The 15,255-nt window shown below is 36.9% G+C and overlaps 1 protein-coding gene across 1 annotated transcript in view; it reads left to right on the top strand.

Annotated features, from left to right (window-relative positions):
* The window catches only part of LOC122798603 (protein lifeguard 1-like), a 279,943-nt gene that overhangs the window by 262,345 nt on the left and 2,343 nt on the right, over positions 1-15,255 (top strand). The window contains exon 9 of the mRNA XM_044067679.1: positions 14,646-14,693. Coding sequence (XP_043923614.1) covers positions 14,646-14,693 — 48 coding nt within the window. The remainder of the gene's footprint in view (positions 1-14,645; positions 14,694-15,255) is intronic.

Here is a 15,255-nt window from a genome sequence, read left to right on the forward strand (position 1 = left end):
GCAGGAGTAAGAATTGTGTTAAAGAAACTGTTCACTGGCATAGTGGTGCACTGAGTAGTGTTGCCATCTCACAGTGCTTGGCTCTACTTGAGTTTTTTAACAGTATTAATAGACTTTTACACAGGCTTATTAGTGGCCCCTGTTCTGAACCCCAACTAATCTAAAAAGAGCTTCTCAGAGCTGTGCACAGAAGGCTGCTGTAGCTTATGTGGAGGCTGGGAGCAGTGTGATCATTATTTCATCAATTTTCCTCACAATCAGATACAAAGGATGTGCATTTTTTGTGGGGTAGATAGGTACCATTCCCAGATATCATCATCATCATCATCATCAGTCTGCTTTTTCCCATTTTCTACATGAGGTTGGGGTGTTGTGTCATCTGTCACCATCTCTCTCTATTCAGTGCCACTCTCTTACCTTCTTTAACAATCTTGCCTGACTGTTGAAGGTCTTCTCTCACACAATCCTTCCATTTGCTGGATGCCTTTGTTTCCGTTTGCCTTCTTTCTAGCTGTTCCAAATCTTCTCCACCAGATTATTTTCTGCTTTTCTGCACAAGTGACCTTCTCTACAATTGGAGATACTTTGGCTTCTGCTCTAATGTTTGTATTTCTTCATCTGTCCCACAGTGTGCATCCAATCAACCATCTCAGGCACTTCATCCCCATCACCTGTAGCTTCCTCAACTGCTGTGCCTTTACTGCCCAGATTTCTGTATTGTATAATAGTATTGGTCACACCACCATTTTGTACACCTTACTTTTCAGCTTCATAGGAATTCTTCTGTCATACACCTATCACTCTGTGTCAGTTGGCTGCAGCCCGTTTGATAGTAGCTTTGACCTCCTTATTTAGACTTCCTTTCTCCTCCACCACCCATCTCAGATGCTGGAAGCTGTTAATCCATTATTTCCTCTTCTATCTCAGTTTTCAGCTTCTTCAGTTTTGCATTCCATTAACGTTTCTGTTGCTGAAGTTCTTGCTCAGAGCCTACCTGTAATACCACATTGTCTGCACATAACAACTTTGTTTGTCTGTCCCCTACAACCTCTTTGTTGATGTAGTCCATCACCAACATGAACAACTGTGGGCTCAGAGTTGAACCCTGGTGCACACCCACTTCTACTGGGAACCCCACTGTGAGGCCAAATACTGTTTGTGCTTGAGTCATTGGGTCCTTGTACAGAGCCTGCACTAATTCTACCATTTGTCTTTTCAGTTTATTGTGAACTGATATTTTGTCTGTCTTGAACATTAGCCTTGGATGCAACTTATTTCTTTCTTGAAAGAAAACCTAAGACTGTATTTCTTTCCTTACTTGTGAGGTTTTTGCTCAGGCTATTGTTAGAGCAAATGATTGGAGAAAAGCTCTAAAACACACCTCAGAGCATTTATAACTCCGTGGCTTCATGGATCTTGGAAGTCCCAGATCCCCCAGCTTCATTCAGTTATTTTCTCCACATTTGTTACAGTGGAGTCTTGGACAGTTAGGGTTTGTTAAAAGAAAGCAGGAAAAAAGTGATGTTGAACAGTAAGACTGAATTCCTTCCATAGTAATGAATTTTAGCTTTGGGGGCTGCTACTCTGTTTAATTCAGTTATTCCATCCACTGTTGGTACAGCTTTGTTCAGTTAGGGTGTGTTGGAAGTATACAGGAAAAAGATGAAGAGTAATACAATCATCTGGATAGTGGGGAATAAATGGGTGGGGGGAAGCACTGGGGTATATACACAGAGGGCATAATAGAGCCCTTGGCTTAGGACACCATTTCATCTATGGCCGGTCATGATTCCTCCAATTTAGTAATCAATTATCCTACATCATAAAAACATTAAGCCTCACATTCACCTGTTTCTAAGAGCAATTTTCTTATCTTATCTATTTTCCCAGAGTTATCATCTCTTTCTGGCCCCCTTTCCTATTGCCCTTTTCCTTCCTCCAAACTAACTCCTATTTTATTCTCCCATGATTTCCAAAAAATATTCTTTATCCCTATCATGTAGTTTTTATTTAACCGTCTCTTTTATTCTATACTATTTATGAATATAATTACTGAGTATCTCTTGTTTAGTTGAAAATAAAACATGTATAGCTTTACATTGAGAGCAATATTCAAAAACTGAATGACATTTTGTGTTACTTTTCGAGTGTTTATATATCATGCCCTTGTATGTATACATCCAGTGCTACTAACATATCTACGTATTTAAAGTAATCCCTTTCTCTATACAACAGTGTTTTTTCCTGTACCATTGTATTTTCCTATTGATATAGGTCATGGCTGAAAGGGTCACTGGACCAGTCCACCCACCCGTTTAAAAACCAGTCCACCCACCCATTTAAAATGTTAAATAAATAAATGATGGTTGGTACCTAAGTTGGTTTCTTACCTCAGACTGACTTAGGTCTATAAAAATAACAAGGAGATTTGAATTAGGTATCTCTAAAGGTTCAAAAAATGAAACAGAAAAAGTATGTGCTCCTCTTTTTTATCTATTGATAAGAACAATCTTCACGTGATGCAAATGCAGTATTCTTTATCTCATGATTTTTATAAAGATAATTCTCTCACTTCTGTGAGTCTTTGACTTCAAATTATTTATATGAATTCTGATCAGCAAGGAATGCTTCTTCACCTGAAGAAGGTAGAACAAAACGATGAGCTGTGTCATGCAAAGTTGGCTGTGCTTTTACATTATTATATTTTCAAGGATATTTTAAAGGCTGAGAGACTCCTGATACAGTCTTTTCCCCCTAAAATGCTGACACAGTGTACAAAATTCTGTTAGGTAAACAGGATCTATGTAATATCCATGCACTGAATCATACTACCATTTATTTATCCACATCTAATGTTGTTGTTGTGCCTTTCGGCTTTTCCCGGTTAGGGGTCGCCACAGCGGAACTCCGGTCCGTTAATGATTGGCAGTAGATTTTTACATGCCGAGTTGCCAGCCCTGACGCACAACCTTCAATGAAGGTATGCCCATTCACGCATGTCTCCACACAAAAGACGCTTTAGCTGAGAATCGAACAGGACGTCTTACTGTGAGGCAACAACGCTACCACAGCACCACCACCGCAGTTCATCTAATACCATCTGGAAAGCTGTACGTTTATAGTAATGATTTAATTGGATATGAGTATAGCAGTAGTATAGCTAGGAAGGGTTAGAGGGGCAACTGCCCCAGAAGCAAAGTTTTTTGGGCCACAATCAGCTATTCTGGATCTCTCTTTTATGCAATATCAGTTTTTTAAAAGCTCTGGCAAGCACTTTTCTATAGTTTTAAAGAAGAACATTTTTTAAACTAAACCTTAAGTGCTGTATGCATGTCTGGTATAACCTGTAGCAACTATTTGACACATTTGGAGCAAGCAGTTTGCCACAGTTTAAAACAAGTAATTTCTTTTTTCAATAAAATGTGTGGAAGGAATGTTGGGGACGGGGCACAGAAACAGGACTTAAATGGCTCGGGCAGGAAGGGGAGGGGGGAACATGTCATGCATCTGGCCACTTGGCAGGTATTCCAGTAAAAGGAACATACATTTTTTTTTTTGCTCTTCAGTGGGGTGGTTGAATGTAAATGCAAGTGCAGATGTTGAGCAAACACACTGCCTTACCCTCTCATAATTCCTCCCATTGCCTATCATGGAAGAGTGAAGGGCCAATCACCTGGCAGGACCAGGACAGCCCTTCACACTCACAGACAAGACCCATTCAGTTTTCTTGCGCCACGGTCACAAAAAGATCTTTTCAGATGCCCTTCTCCTGGTGATTTAAGCTGCAGAGCTCAGATAAGAAACACCTTATGTTTTTTTTTTACTTTTCCTCTGCCCTTTTTATCAGTACTTGACTATATTTTTTCTGATAATTTGCTTCTTATTTATTCTTGATAAAAAAATGGAATATTTTTAGTGTGTTTTATATTACAGTATTAGTCTTATACTGTTTTGTTTAAGCTGTTTCTGACATTCACTTTAGGTTTTAATCCTTTTACAGTGTTTTATAGCTTTTTCTTAATGTTGAGCATCCACACTAAGTCTGTTTTGGTGCAATTCCTCTCAATGCCTTGTGCTGCCAAAACCTGAAATAATTCAGTGCTATTTCCATTGATTAGAATCTTATTTAGAAAATTTTGACAGGAAAACTTGCTGTTCTGGCTGTGCACAGACTCATATATTCGTATGATGATGTTGATGCAGCTTCATTAGTTGATGTAATTGGATGGAAGGCAATTACATGGAAGGCAATTACATGGCTTAGAAATGAACTTTACAATGAGTATGTTAAGAAGAGTATTGCTGAATACTCATATGACACAAAATATTATTTGGCTAACCATGAGATGATATTACTGTGGATTTCAAAAAGAAAGGTGAAACTATATTGTTTTAAGCATATGTATGGACCCTCACACCTCACTTTCAAATGCCTTATACAGCTAGTTAGAAAACATATTACGTAAGGCACTTTCTCCTCAGAACATTTAGTTACAAAGCCAATTCAAAGAAAGATATCGCAATGGTAATTTAGATTCCGGAAGAAAAGGAAAACATAGCCAAAGGTCTTCAGAATAACTGATACCCTCCTCTGGCCCATTCCCCCGTCCTTGTATATCTAGAAAGCACATTTTAGCGTCACTGGTATGCTTGGCAAAAAAATTACTACTGACAAATTGATTCTGTTTAGTCAGTTTTAGATGAATATTCAATAGAATTGCTTAAAATTTTCTGTGGAAGCTGCATGACTCAAAGATCAGATGAATGTGATTCGAAATACTGGTTTTCTAGTACAGCTTTGCATACCTACTAAGGTTCCAGGGTACTCCAACCAGGACGAAGACAAGCTATTTGGCATAAAACCATAATGTTATGATTTACTATTATAGCTGTCACTCTTCAATGATCAACTGTTATGGTATAAGTATCAGTCCACAAATGTACTTTCTCTGGTAAAGTGGTTTATTTTTTATGTCTTTAATCCACATCTTTGTTTCTTTCAGTGAACCTTTCTAGCCTGAGAGATAACTTCATTTTTGCATGTTTTTCTACAACACCCTAAGCTTTACTCTCAATATTAGAACAACATTTTTGATATGGATGATGTTTTTCTTACTGATTTTCATTTCAAGAAGAAGTATTTGACCTTTAATATATATTTGCGGGAAATTAAGATTTTCTTGATGGCTTGCTCTCCAAGTAGACGTGCTTGTGAGCCTCCAACAACCAGGGTTTTACCACTGCCAAACACCAGACGAAAAACAACAAGAGGAAAGCACACAACAAGAAGTGGAAGTAAATAAAACATAGGACATGTGATATAGTACAGAACTGTGCAATTGTAAAAACACTGAAGGTGATTTTCGTATTTACAACTATTCATCCTTTGTGATACCTAGAGAATTGGTAGAACTTTTAGCAAAAGGTTTAAGATTTATTCCTCCGCAAAGAATGGACTTAGCTAAAACTATTGTGGACTTGAAAATGTTTGTAAGAAACCCAAATTTAAATGTAATTTTAGGCAATAACAATGCTGAACCTAAGCCCTACTTTGTACACAGTATGTTTAACCCTCCTTTACATGCAACATTACATACATTTGAAAAAGTGTGCGCGCTTGACATATGTGATATATATATATATATATATATAAATATATATATATATATATATATATATATATATATATATATATATATATATATATATATATATAAATATATATATATATATATGTACAATAGAAAAACGGGACATAAGGGAAACATGAGTAAAAATGAATGGAAAATTCTAAACTTATTAAAAACAGCTCAGGTAAGGGTGATGAAACCAGCTAAAGGTGGGGGTTAATATTTATGGACCTGGATGACTATGAGAACAGAATGTAAAACTTATTAGATACTGAAGCTTATGAGAAAGTGTTTTTGAACCAGTTTAATATTGCTAACCAGTGCATTAAAATGTACATTAATGACTTGTTTATAGAAGGGAAAATAGATCTAGAAATGTACATTATATGAACATCCTGGCTCCTTTGACACCAGTCATCTTCGGAGTACTGAAGGTCCATAAATATTTACAGAATCTCCCACTGAGACCAATCGTTGATGAAAGAAATTCTATCACATATGCCAGTGCTAAAGCTGTAGATAGCATACTGAAGAAATATGTAGCAACTGAATATCAAATATGCAAGGACTCATGGTCATTCCTAGAGAAAATCAACTTACTTGAATACAATAACAATTACAGCTTTCTAACAGTAGATGTGAAAGACCTCTATACCTCTATTCCCCAAGCATTGGGTATTGAATGGGTATCTACCATGATGAAAAGGAAAGGGGCCCCCAATACAGAAATCCATCTAGTGGAGGAATTATTGGACATTATTTTGACCAACAATTTAATTTTCTTCAAAAATAAGTATTATATACAGAAAACTGGAGTGGCCATGGGTTTCCCATGCGGAGCCAGTTTCGCTAATTTAGTCATGGCCTACTGGGAGGATGTATATATTTTTGGTAACGTTGAAATGGCTAACCATATCTTTTTCTTTACCCGTTACATGGATGATATATTCATGATAATCAAAGTAGATGTAACCGTAGCTAATGAACTGGTGAATTACTTTAATACCACTACTAACTTTTTACAATTCACATTTACTTATAATAACCAAGAAATCCCTTACTTGGATATACTCCTCAGGAAAGCCAGCAAAAGGGAATATAGTGCAAAAATATACAGAAAAAGCACATATTCAGACACCTTTTTGCATTATTCACGTGCTCATCCCTTTCACCAAAAAAGATTAGTGGTGAAAGGGCAACTGGTACGAGCAGCGAGAATGGTAACCACCAATTTAGAATTTGAACATGAGTGTATTAATTTAAGGAACATGTTTCAAAAGAGAGCCTATCCTACAACTTTATTGAATGAGTTAATAGAGGAAGTTACAAACAAAAGATCCACTGTTTTTTATAAACCTATATTGGGAGGCGAACAAACACCAGATAATCTAGAAACCAAAGAAGCAACCCAAAATATTGATGCAGAAAACACGGCTAGCATTAATTTCAAAACTGGACTTGTCATAATGTTTAGCCCTGAAGTCAATAGTGTCAAAACATGCTAAATAAAAATTGAAATTTATTATTGGACAACAGGGAAATAATGGGCAATCTAAGCACAAGCCCCAACTTATTGGAGATTAGAAGATCCACCATAATTAAAACTCCTGGAATGTTTAAATGTCTTAGCTGCCCATACTGTAAATAGATACAGGAAGGACGAAGTGTAGAAATTAATGACAAAGTTTTGAAAAGCAGTAATATATATATATATATATATATATATATATATATATATATATATAATTGCCAAACTAAAATGGTAGTTTATCTACCTATATGCCAACTATGTCCTTTCTTCTATGTAGGAAAGACAGAACGTAAACTAAAAGATAGGATTTATGAACATACGTACAACATTTCAAAAAACAAAACAGAAAATCCACTAGCTAGACATGTAAGCACAAACCCTAACCACACTTTCAAATTCCAGGTAATAGAACAAGTTTACACTGACCCAAGGTGTGGAACCCTAACAGTAATTCTTGAACAGTTAGAATTACTGTGGCAAAGCCGCTTGAATGCATATATTACCCCGGGATTGAATGAAATGTGCTCAATTCATTGCATGCTAAAATTGAAAAATTTGAGGAGATAAATGTTCTAAAATATGCTCTAAAATATGTTTTAATATATGTGTTTCATAAAATGTTTTTCTAAATAATATTTTACATAGGTTAAATAATTGACACTCTTTACAATGTTTTTATACCTATGTAACAGTGAAGAATTACCTTGAATGGTATTGTAGTGATGTTCTTTTAAGAGCTTGTTCCTGAACAATCACATGGGAGAGCTGGGAGGGTTATTTAAAACTCTAACTTGTACTTGTTTTTTTCTGAAGAAGTTCAAGTTAATATACTGGACGAAAAGCGCTTTATTTTTTCCATTAAATACACTTATTTCATCTGGAGTCTACCATTTTATTTGCCTGAACTAGTTGTCAGTGTTTCAGCTCCACTAAATGCGTGCAGAAAACTGCATATCCTTCGACAAAGATAAAATGCTACTTAGAATGAAATGATAACTGTTTCCCAAAAAGCACCAGCTCTTCAGAGAAGACACAGCTGCAGTCAAATTCTATTCAGCGCTTTCATTCTTAGAAGGCATGTGCAATCTTCAAGGTAAAGAATTTCATCCTGCCAAGTTTTTGTAGTTCATTAATTTCTTTTTTACACACCTCTGATGTGATTGTCATAATCAGTTGCAGTATCAGTCTTCCTTCTAGTCTGATCTCTAAGACAATTATAAAAGAATGGGTTGACTATACTTTTGGAGATGAATTTAAATAAATTCTCTGTAGCTGTATATAGTTGCCTCCTGTTGCCACTGGAACATCTTACATCTTTTGACACAGTCTCAGGTAACCCTTGAGTTTGAGTGGAAGTCCCAGGAAAAGGAGAAGAACCACTCACAAACCTCTCGCTTTATAGGTTTCCAAAAGTCCGCAAATATTAAATGTGGCTGCTGTCAGTTTTTGAGTAAAATCCGCAAGATCATCAGGGACTGGATACATGGATAACTCTAAATTAGAGTCTTGGGTAAATGATTCTCCAAGCATGCTAGTGTGTCATGCAAGACACAACAGAATAAAATCCCCAAAATGGCATAGAATAAAGAACATAAAACCAAAAGAACAATTCTAGAAGTACCAGCTCTTCAGTGAAGACTCAGTCACATTCTATTTAGCGGTTATCTGCTTTTTTCAATAATCCACACAAAAACTTCATTAGAATCTAACAAACAAACAAACATATTGTTGAAAAATGGCACTAAAAACAATCATGCAGTATGCAAACAACCAATCAATGCCTGTCTTTAGGTAGCAGTAGGCTAAAAAAGTGCCTGAACCAAAATACTTTGTATCAGATTTAAGGCAGACTAGATACTATTTAAAACTTTTGTGCTGACAAGAAACATTTAATATTAATATGGTCATTGAGTCAGGGTATTTGTCAGCACTTAACCTGATCTGCTAGCAAGATTCTCGGCACTCAAGTTGTACCTTATAATCCCCTGAAGAGTCCTTCAAACTGACAGCTTCCAGTACACTAAAAGTGAATTTCTTAAAACAAGAACAAATCAATGAATGCTTTGTTAACGCATTGTTTAGATCTTTATTATTGATCTCTAGATTATACTCGTAAATTCTGCGGGCAAATTTTCTGAAAGATTTTCCTACATAGAAGCATGGGCATGTTTCACATTGGGCAATATAAACCACTCCAAATGAATTAGTCAAATATCCCAAGGCACCAAAAGGGTAGGTCAAGGACTCCGATGTAAGTGCAGGAGGTGTTACTTATGTACCTGCATTGCTTGCATTTCCTGCATTTCTGATTCTTAGACAGCCCTACTGCAGTGTTTACCTTGAAGAGAACATTGGGGTAGGCTGTCTATGTGGCCTACCACACATACTAATGAGGCATTTATGGGGAGTGGCATACATTAATTAGCCATGTGCTCTTCCCTCAGAAATACCTGCAGTAAGCACTTCATGTGGCTGAACAATTCGGCTGCGTAAATCCTTGTCACCAACAATAGTAATTAACTTGGCCAAAAGCTTGCATTCACTCATTACTTCTAATGGGTAAGATCACATGAAAGGTAGGTGGCAGGGAGTTTGCTGATAAGTAGTGTTGGTGGGTGTGTGCACATGCGAGTGTGGATGCATGCATGAGTGTATGTAAAGGTATGACTGTGTCAAGTGGTGTGTGCATGTGTGTGAGTCTATGATCACAATAGGGGGTTAACTAGGGAATAGGTAGAACAGGTATACATGTGTGTCTTTCTGTTGGAGGACTGCCATAACGCTCAACTTTCCCTAGAGTAACAAGCAGTGGATATAATGGGATGATGTTAGACACCAGGGAATACATACTTTCTTTATTTTAATCATGGGAAAGGTGATTTTACAACAGAATGTTTTAAGACTTCGCTGAAACAACACCTGACCCCCCCCATTGGCTATGTACATGCACTAGCACTGACTAAAAAATACCCAATACTCCTGGCCTTCCTACCTCTCCTCACCATCTCAATTATAGCTCTGACTCCTCATATTTATATATATATAGGTCTACCTGACATGGTCGACAGTTCATATGATCGACACTCATTTGGTCGACAGTTCATTTGATCGACAAGCAGATTTTCGCCCTTCCCCAATGTTGTGCAACCCTGGAGTTGATATATATAGTTAGGGGGGGTGTGGGGGGGCAAAGCCCCCCACCTAAAATGCTTGTCGATCAAATGAACTGTCGACCAAATACACTGTTGATCATATGAACTGTCGACCATGTCAGGTAGACCCATATATATATATATATATATATATATATATATATATATATATATATATATTTATATGTTCATAGGTTCATAGATTAGTACTAGGCTAATGGCCCCTATGGGCCATTTTTTTAAGCCTAGCCAATTACCCCATAGATATATATCTATCTATATATATATATATATATATATATATATATATATATATATAGTTCCAATGCTTCCAGCTTACTAAACCTAATATGTGTTCACCAGCCACACTTAATCTAACAAAATCAGATTTACCTACTATATATTCTATTCAGACTTGCTACCTATTTAGTAATTGTTCTAAGGCTATACCTTAGTCTCAGAATCAGTAACTGCCACTCTCCACCTTTTCCTCTCCACTGCAATGCAGTAATGTTCACACTTTCACTATTATGCTCTGTCATCCCTGCACTCATGTTTGACCAGCATATCTAGAATCATTTATTAGTCACTCTAACCCAAATGTATAACTTGTAAACTATCTGTTTTTATCACTTATCTGCAATGTAGTGTTCTGTGTCAGAGCTGTTTTGATTTTCTGTTTTTAATGTAGTGTTCCGTATTATAGCTGCCTGCCTTTTGTGTGCAACTCTCTAGCTTTATTTTGTTATTTGTTCTGGAGCTTTTCTCCCTGGGCCTCTAGTGAAAATGGACTCACTCTGGCCCAGTAGATCTCCTGGTAAACAAATGCAAATAAATAATAAATAAATAAAATAAATAATTTAGCAGTATGATTGATGTGTGGGGGAATACGAGACACCAGGGATTATTTTTACATAGTACTCTACAGCACTTACCAAAAAGTTAATAGAGCAACAAGTCTTGTTTGTGGATACTGACGAAGAAGTGTGGAACTCTAATGTCTGGCATTATTGATTGTAAGGGTCTGTAACATAAGGTCTGTGTTCCTGGGCACTTCCAGACAAAGCTGAGGGGACATAATTTATGTAATGTTGCTTAGGTTATATGATATATAGCAATATATGTGAAGTATAATGTTTGTTAATGTTAGTTGAATACAATTTAATTACTTTTGTATAAATGTAAATTTGCCTACATCAAAAGTTATGCCTGAGGAAATGATGATTACAAAAACTAAACAGAATGGGAAACAAAGCTGATTATCTGAATCAGTGCCTAGCCAGTAAGAGATTTGTACTGGTTCCTCACAGGGAAGATGACACTACATTTCAATCCTCTGAGCGGAAGAAATTACAAACAAGATGGGTTAACATAAATGCCACAGTTTACAGTTATCAAAGCCTCACCTCAAAGATCTACTGTTGTTATAAGATTGGGGCAGCGGTATCTGTTAGCTGTGCTAACACAATAAGATGAAGCCCTGACTACAGCCTACGCAACCACAGAACAATTAATGATTTGCTCTCTTGAAAGAGTTGGCATAGAAGATGGATATGTCAACCATGAGGGGAGGAGTCACAGCCAGTCATGGATTGTAGCAGTTCTGGGGGATGGTAGTAGGGCCTATGAATTTGGGTGTGCATGTAACTCACTGAGCCACAGATGGGTGGTAGCTTTCATTGAGCAGGTGCATAGGAGCATGCACTTGTGTAGGTTAAGGCATTATGGCCCCACTGTGATGTGAGTCACATGTCCCTCTACTTAGGAGAAGGTGTTAGGCTAATATATAAAAAAGAATGTCCTGATTGCTGGCATGCTGGTGAAGACACAAGGAACCCTCATGGTTGTCTAAATAATATCCTGCAAGGCTACTCTCGTCCTAGTGGATCTGTGATGATTCCCATCACTACGGAATGAATGGGCTCAACTCTGAATAGAAAAGGCTACGTGTGTGTATGTGTGTGTGTGTGTATGTGTGTGTGTGTGTGTGTGTGTGTGTGTGTGTGTGTGTGTGTGTGTGTGCGTGTGCATGCGTGCGTGCGTGTGTGTGTGTGTGTGTGTGTGTGTGTGTGTGTGTGTGTGTGTGTGTGTGTGCGCACGTGCGTGTATACATGTGTTTTTTATTTGCATTGCTTACTGGGAAATTCTAAATGAGCAGAGCTTCTTTTTAGTAGAAACTGGAGTGAAACGCACCAGAAATGAAATAACGAAACATAAGCAATACATCATAAACAATTTTCATACAGATTAATACATTAAAAAGGTATGCAATAACAAGTATAAGTTGTAACAAAAATATTTAAATGTTTTCATAAATTATAGTTCTGGAACATTTAAATACATCAAAATACAATCAATAACAAGTAAATATTAATACAAAAGGCATTTACAAATTTATAAAAATAGTAGTTCTGGTGATTTTTCTCATAAAGTCTTATTACAAAGGGGAGGGTGTGGAATTATTTGGTTTATATCTGGACCACAGTATGCTTGTTTGAGAAGAAACTTGAAGAGAAAGAAAAGGTATAAGAGAAATTGAAGGGGAAAGTGAGTTGTATAAGGTAGAAAATAGAGAGTGGTTAAAAGAAAGGTAGGAAACAGGGGATGATAAGCGAACAGCTAAAGAGGTAGAATGTGATAGAGAGAGAGAGAGACAGAAAGAGGTAGCATAATGTGTGTGTGTGTGTGTGTGTGTGTGTGTGTGTGTGTGTGTGTGTGTGTGTGTGTGTGTGTGTGTGTGTGTGTGTGTGTGTGTCTGTGTGTGTACATGTGTGTACATGTGTGACTACTTGCAATCTTTGAAATTCCCAAATATTAATGTTGCTAATGTCAACATGTCCAAATTGACAAAAAGAATGTTGACACAGCAGTGGACATGCTCCAAGAATAACCTTGGAGAATACAAAAGTAGAACTCTGTTTTCTGTAGGGATAAGGACCCTGCACCATCCCCCATAAACCCTGCTAATTATATATATTGTTATATATATATATATATATATATATATATATATATATATATATATATATATATATATATGGGTTCACTTTATAACATCGAAATACTGAAATGTCGAATTTCAGTATCTCGAAGCTATAAAGTCGAATGTTACAAATAGCGAACGTTCATAAACACGAATTTGAATATATCTCGAAAATATGTCGAATTCGCGGTTATGAAGTTACGCTACGTAATGTCCGGGTTTGTGTTTTGGTGGTGACGGGGCCGTGTGTGGATGTAGGTGTTATGTCAGGTAAGTGAGTATTTTGTAAGGGTTTTGAGTGGGAGTTAGAGTGTGTGTGAGGGATTGGAGAATGTGCATGTGTGAGTGAGCTTTTGTGTTGTGTTTGTGCGATCTCGGAGTTAGTATATATAAGTAGGGGGGTGTGAGTTGTGTATGTGTGTTGTTTTTTTGTTTATGTTGTGATGTGGGTGTTGTATGTTAAGTGTAGTGTGTGCGGTGTTTTCGGTTATGTGGTTTTGGTTTTGTTTGTCTGTGTTTTGTGGATTCAGTTTTATAGTCTCGAGATACTGAAATTCGATATTTCAGCATTTCGAGGTTATAAAGTGAATCTATATATATATATATATATATATATATATATATATATATATATATATATATATATATATATATATATATATATATATATATATACATATATATATATATATATATATACACACACACACACACATATATATATATATATATATATATATATATATATATATATATATATATATATATATACTAACACAGAGATTGCAAAATTCCTGGGGAAGGGGCATATTTCCAGCCCCAGAGCTTGTCGACCTTGCACATGTCTTGACCACCAGTCTTGACAGCCAAAGTGTGTTGACAAAACAGACTTCGACAATATTGAGTTTTGATGTTTTCCCTCTATCACATTCTACCTCTTCAGTTGTTTGCTTATCCTCTCCTGTTTGCTACCTTTATTTTAACACAAACAGACACACACACACACACACACACACACACACACACACACACACACACACACACACACACACACACACACACACACACTCACACCAAACTGAAAATAACCATTCTGTGATTATCTTTGTTATTATTGCTAAAGCTGTTAAATCTAAAGCCAGATTTCTCAGTAGGATCTCTTCATTATATTGCATATTGTCAGCTGTACCACCTACTTCAAATGTCTTACATAACCCAAAGATTTATACCTATGTAAATGCTTAGGAAATCACTGATATAAAGCTGCATATTTGTGCACATCCTTGTTCAACAAAAATAAAACTGGTAACTTTATACTTGTTATTAATTTGTCTTTTTTACATTTACAGTGGTTGAACATAGTCTACGCATCTCTCGGAACACTGATCTTTGCTATTGTAAGTATGCGTTATTTTGAGCCACATAAAAAAAACACACACACACACACACACACACACACACACACACACACACACACACACACACACACACACACACACACACACACACACACACACACGCTCGCGCACACACACACACACACACGCACGTGTGCATGTGCACCGACACGTGCATTTGCATGCACTGACAAGCACACACATGCACAAACTGACAAGCACACACTGACATGTGCATGCAGACACACACATACTCCTACAGGTAAGTTAGGGGGTCAGCAGTTTACCTACTGACATATCTTTTGATGTAGGTAGAAAACTATTTACCCCATTAAAAACCAGCATGAACAGAGCAAAATCATGCATATTACAAAGTCGTATCCCAGCTGCCTGACTGTGTGACACAGAGGAATAGATCCCTGACTGAGACCTGGGTGACCTGGATTCATTTAGCAGCAACAACACTGGAGGCGCCAGTCAGAGAGGAAGAGGACTGAAGAGGTCCGGCCCACTTGCCTCTCACAAGGTGGGAGGAAAGGGCTGGTTGCATTTGGGGAGCTCA

Source organism: Protopterus annectens, chromosome 3.part1 (genome assembly GCF_019279795.1).
Source record: "Protopterus annectens isolate FY-2018-M chromosome 3.part1, PAN1.0, whole genome shotgun sequence".
Classification (NCBI taxonomy): Eukaryota; Metazoa; Chordata; order Ceratodontiformes; family Protopteridae; genus Protopterus; species Protopterus annectens.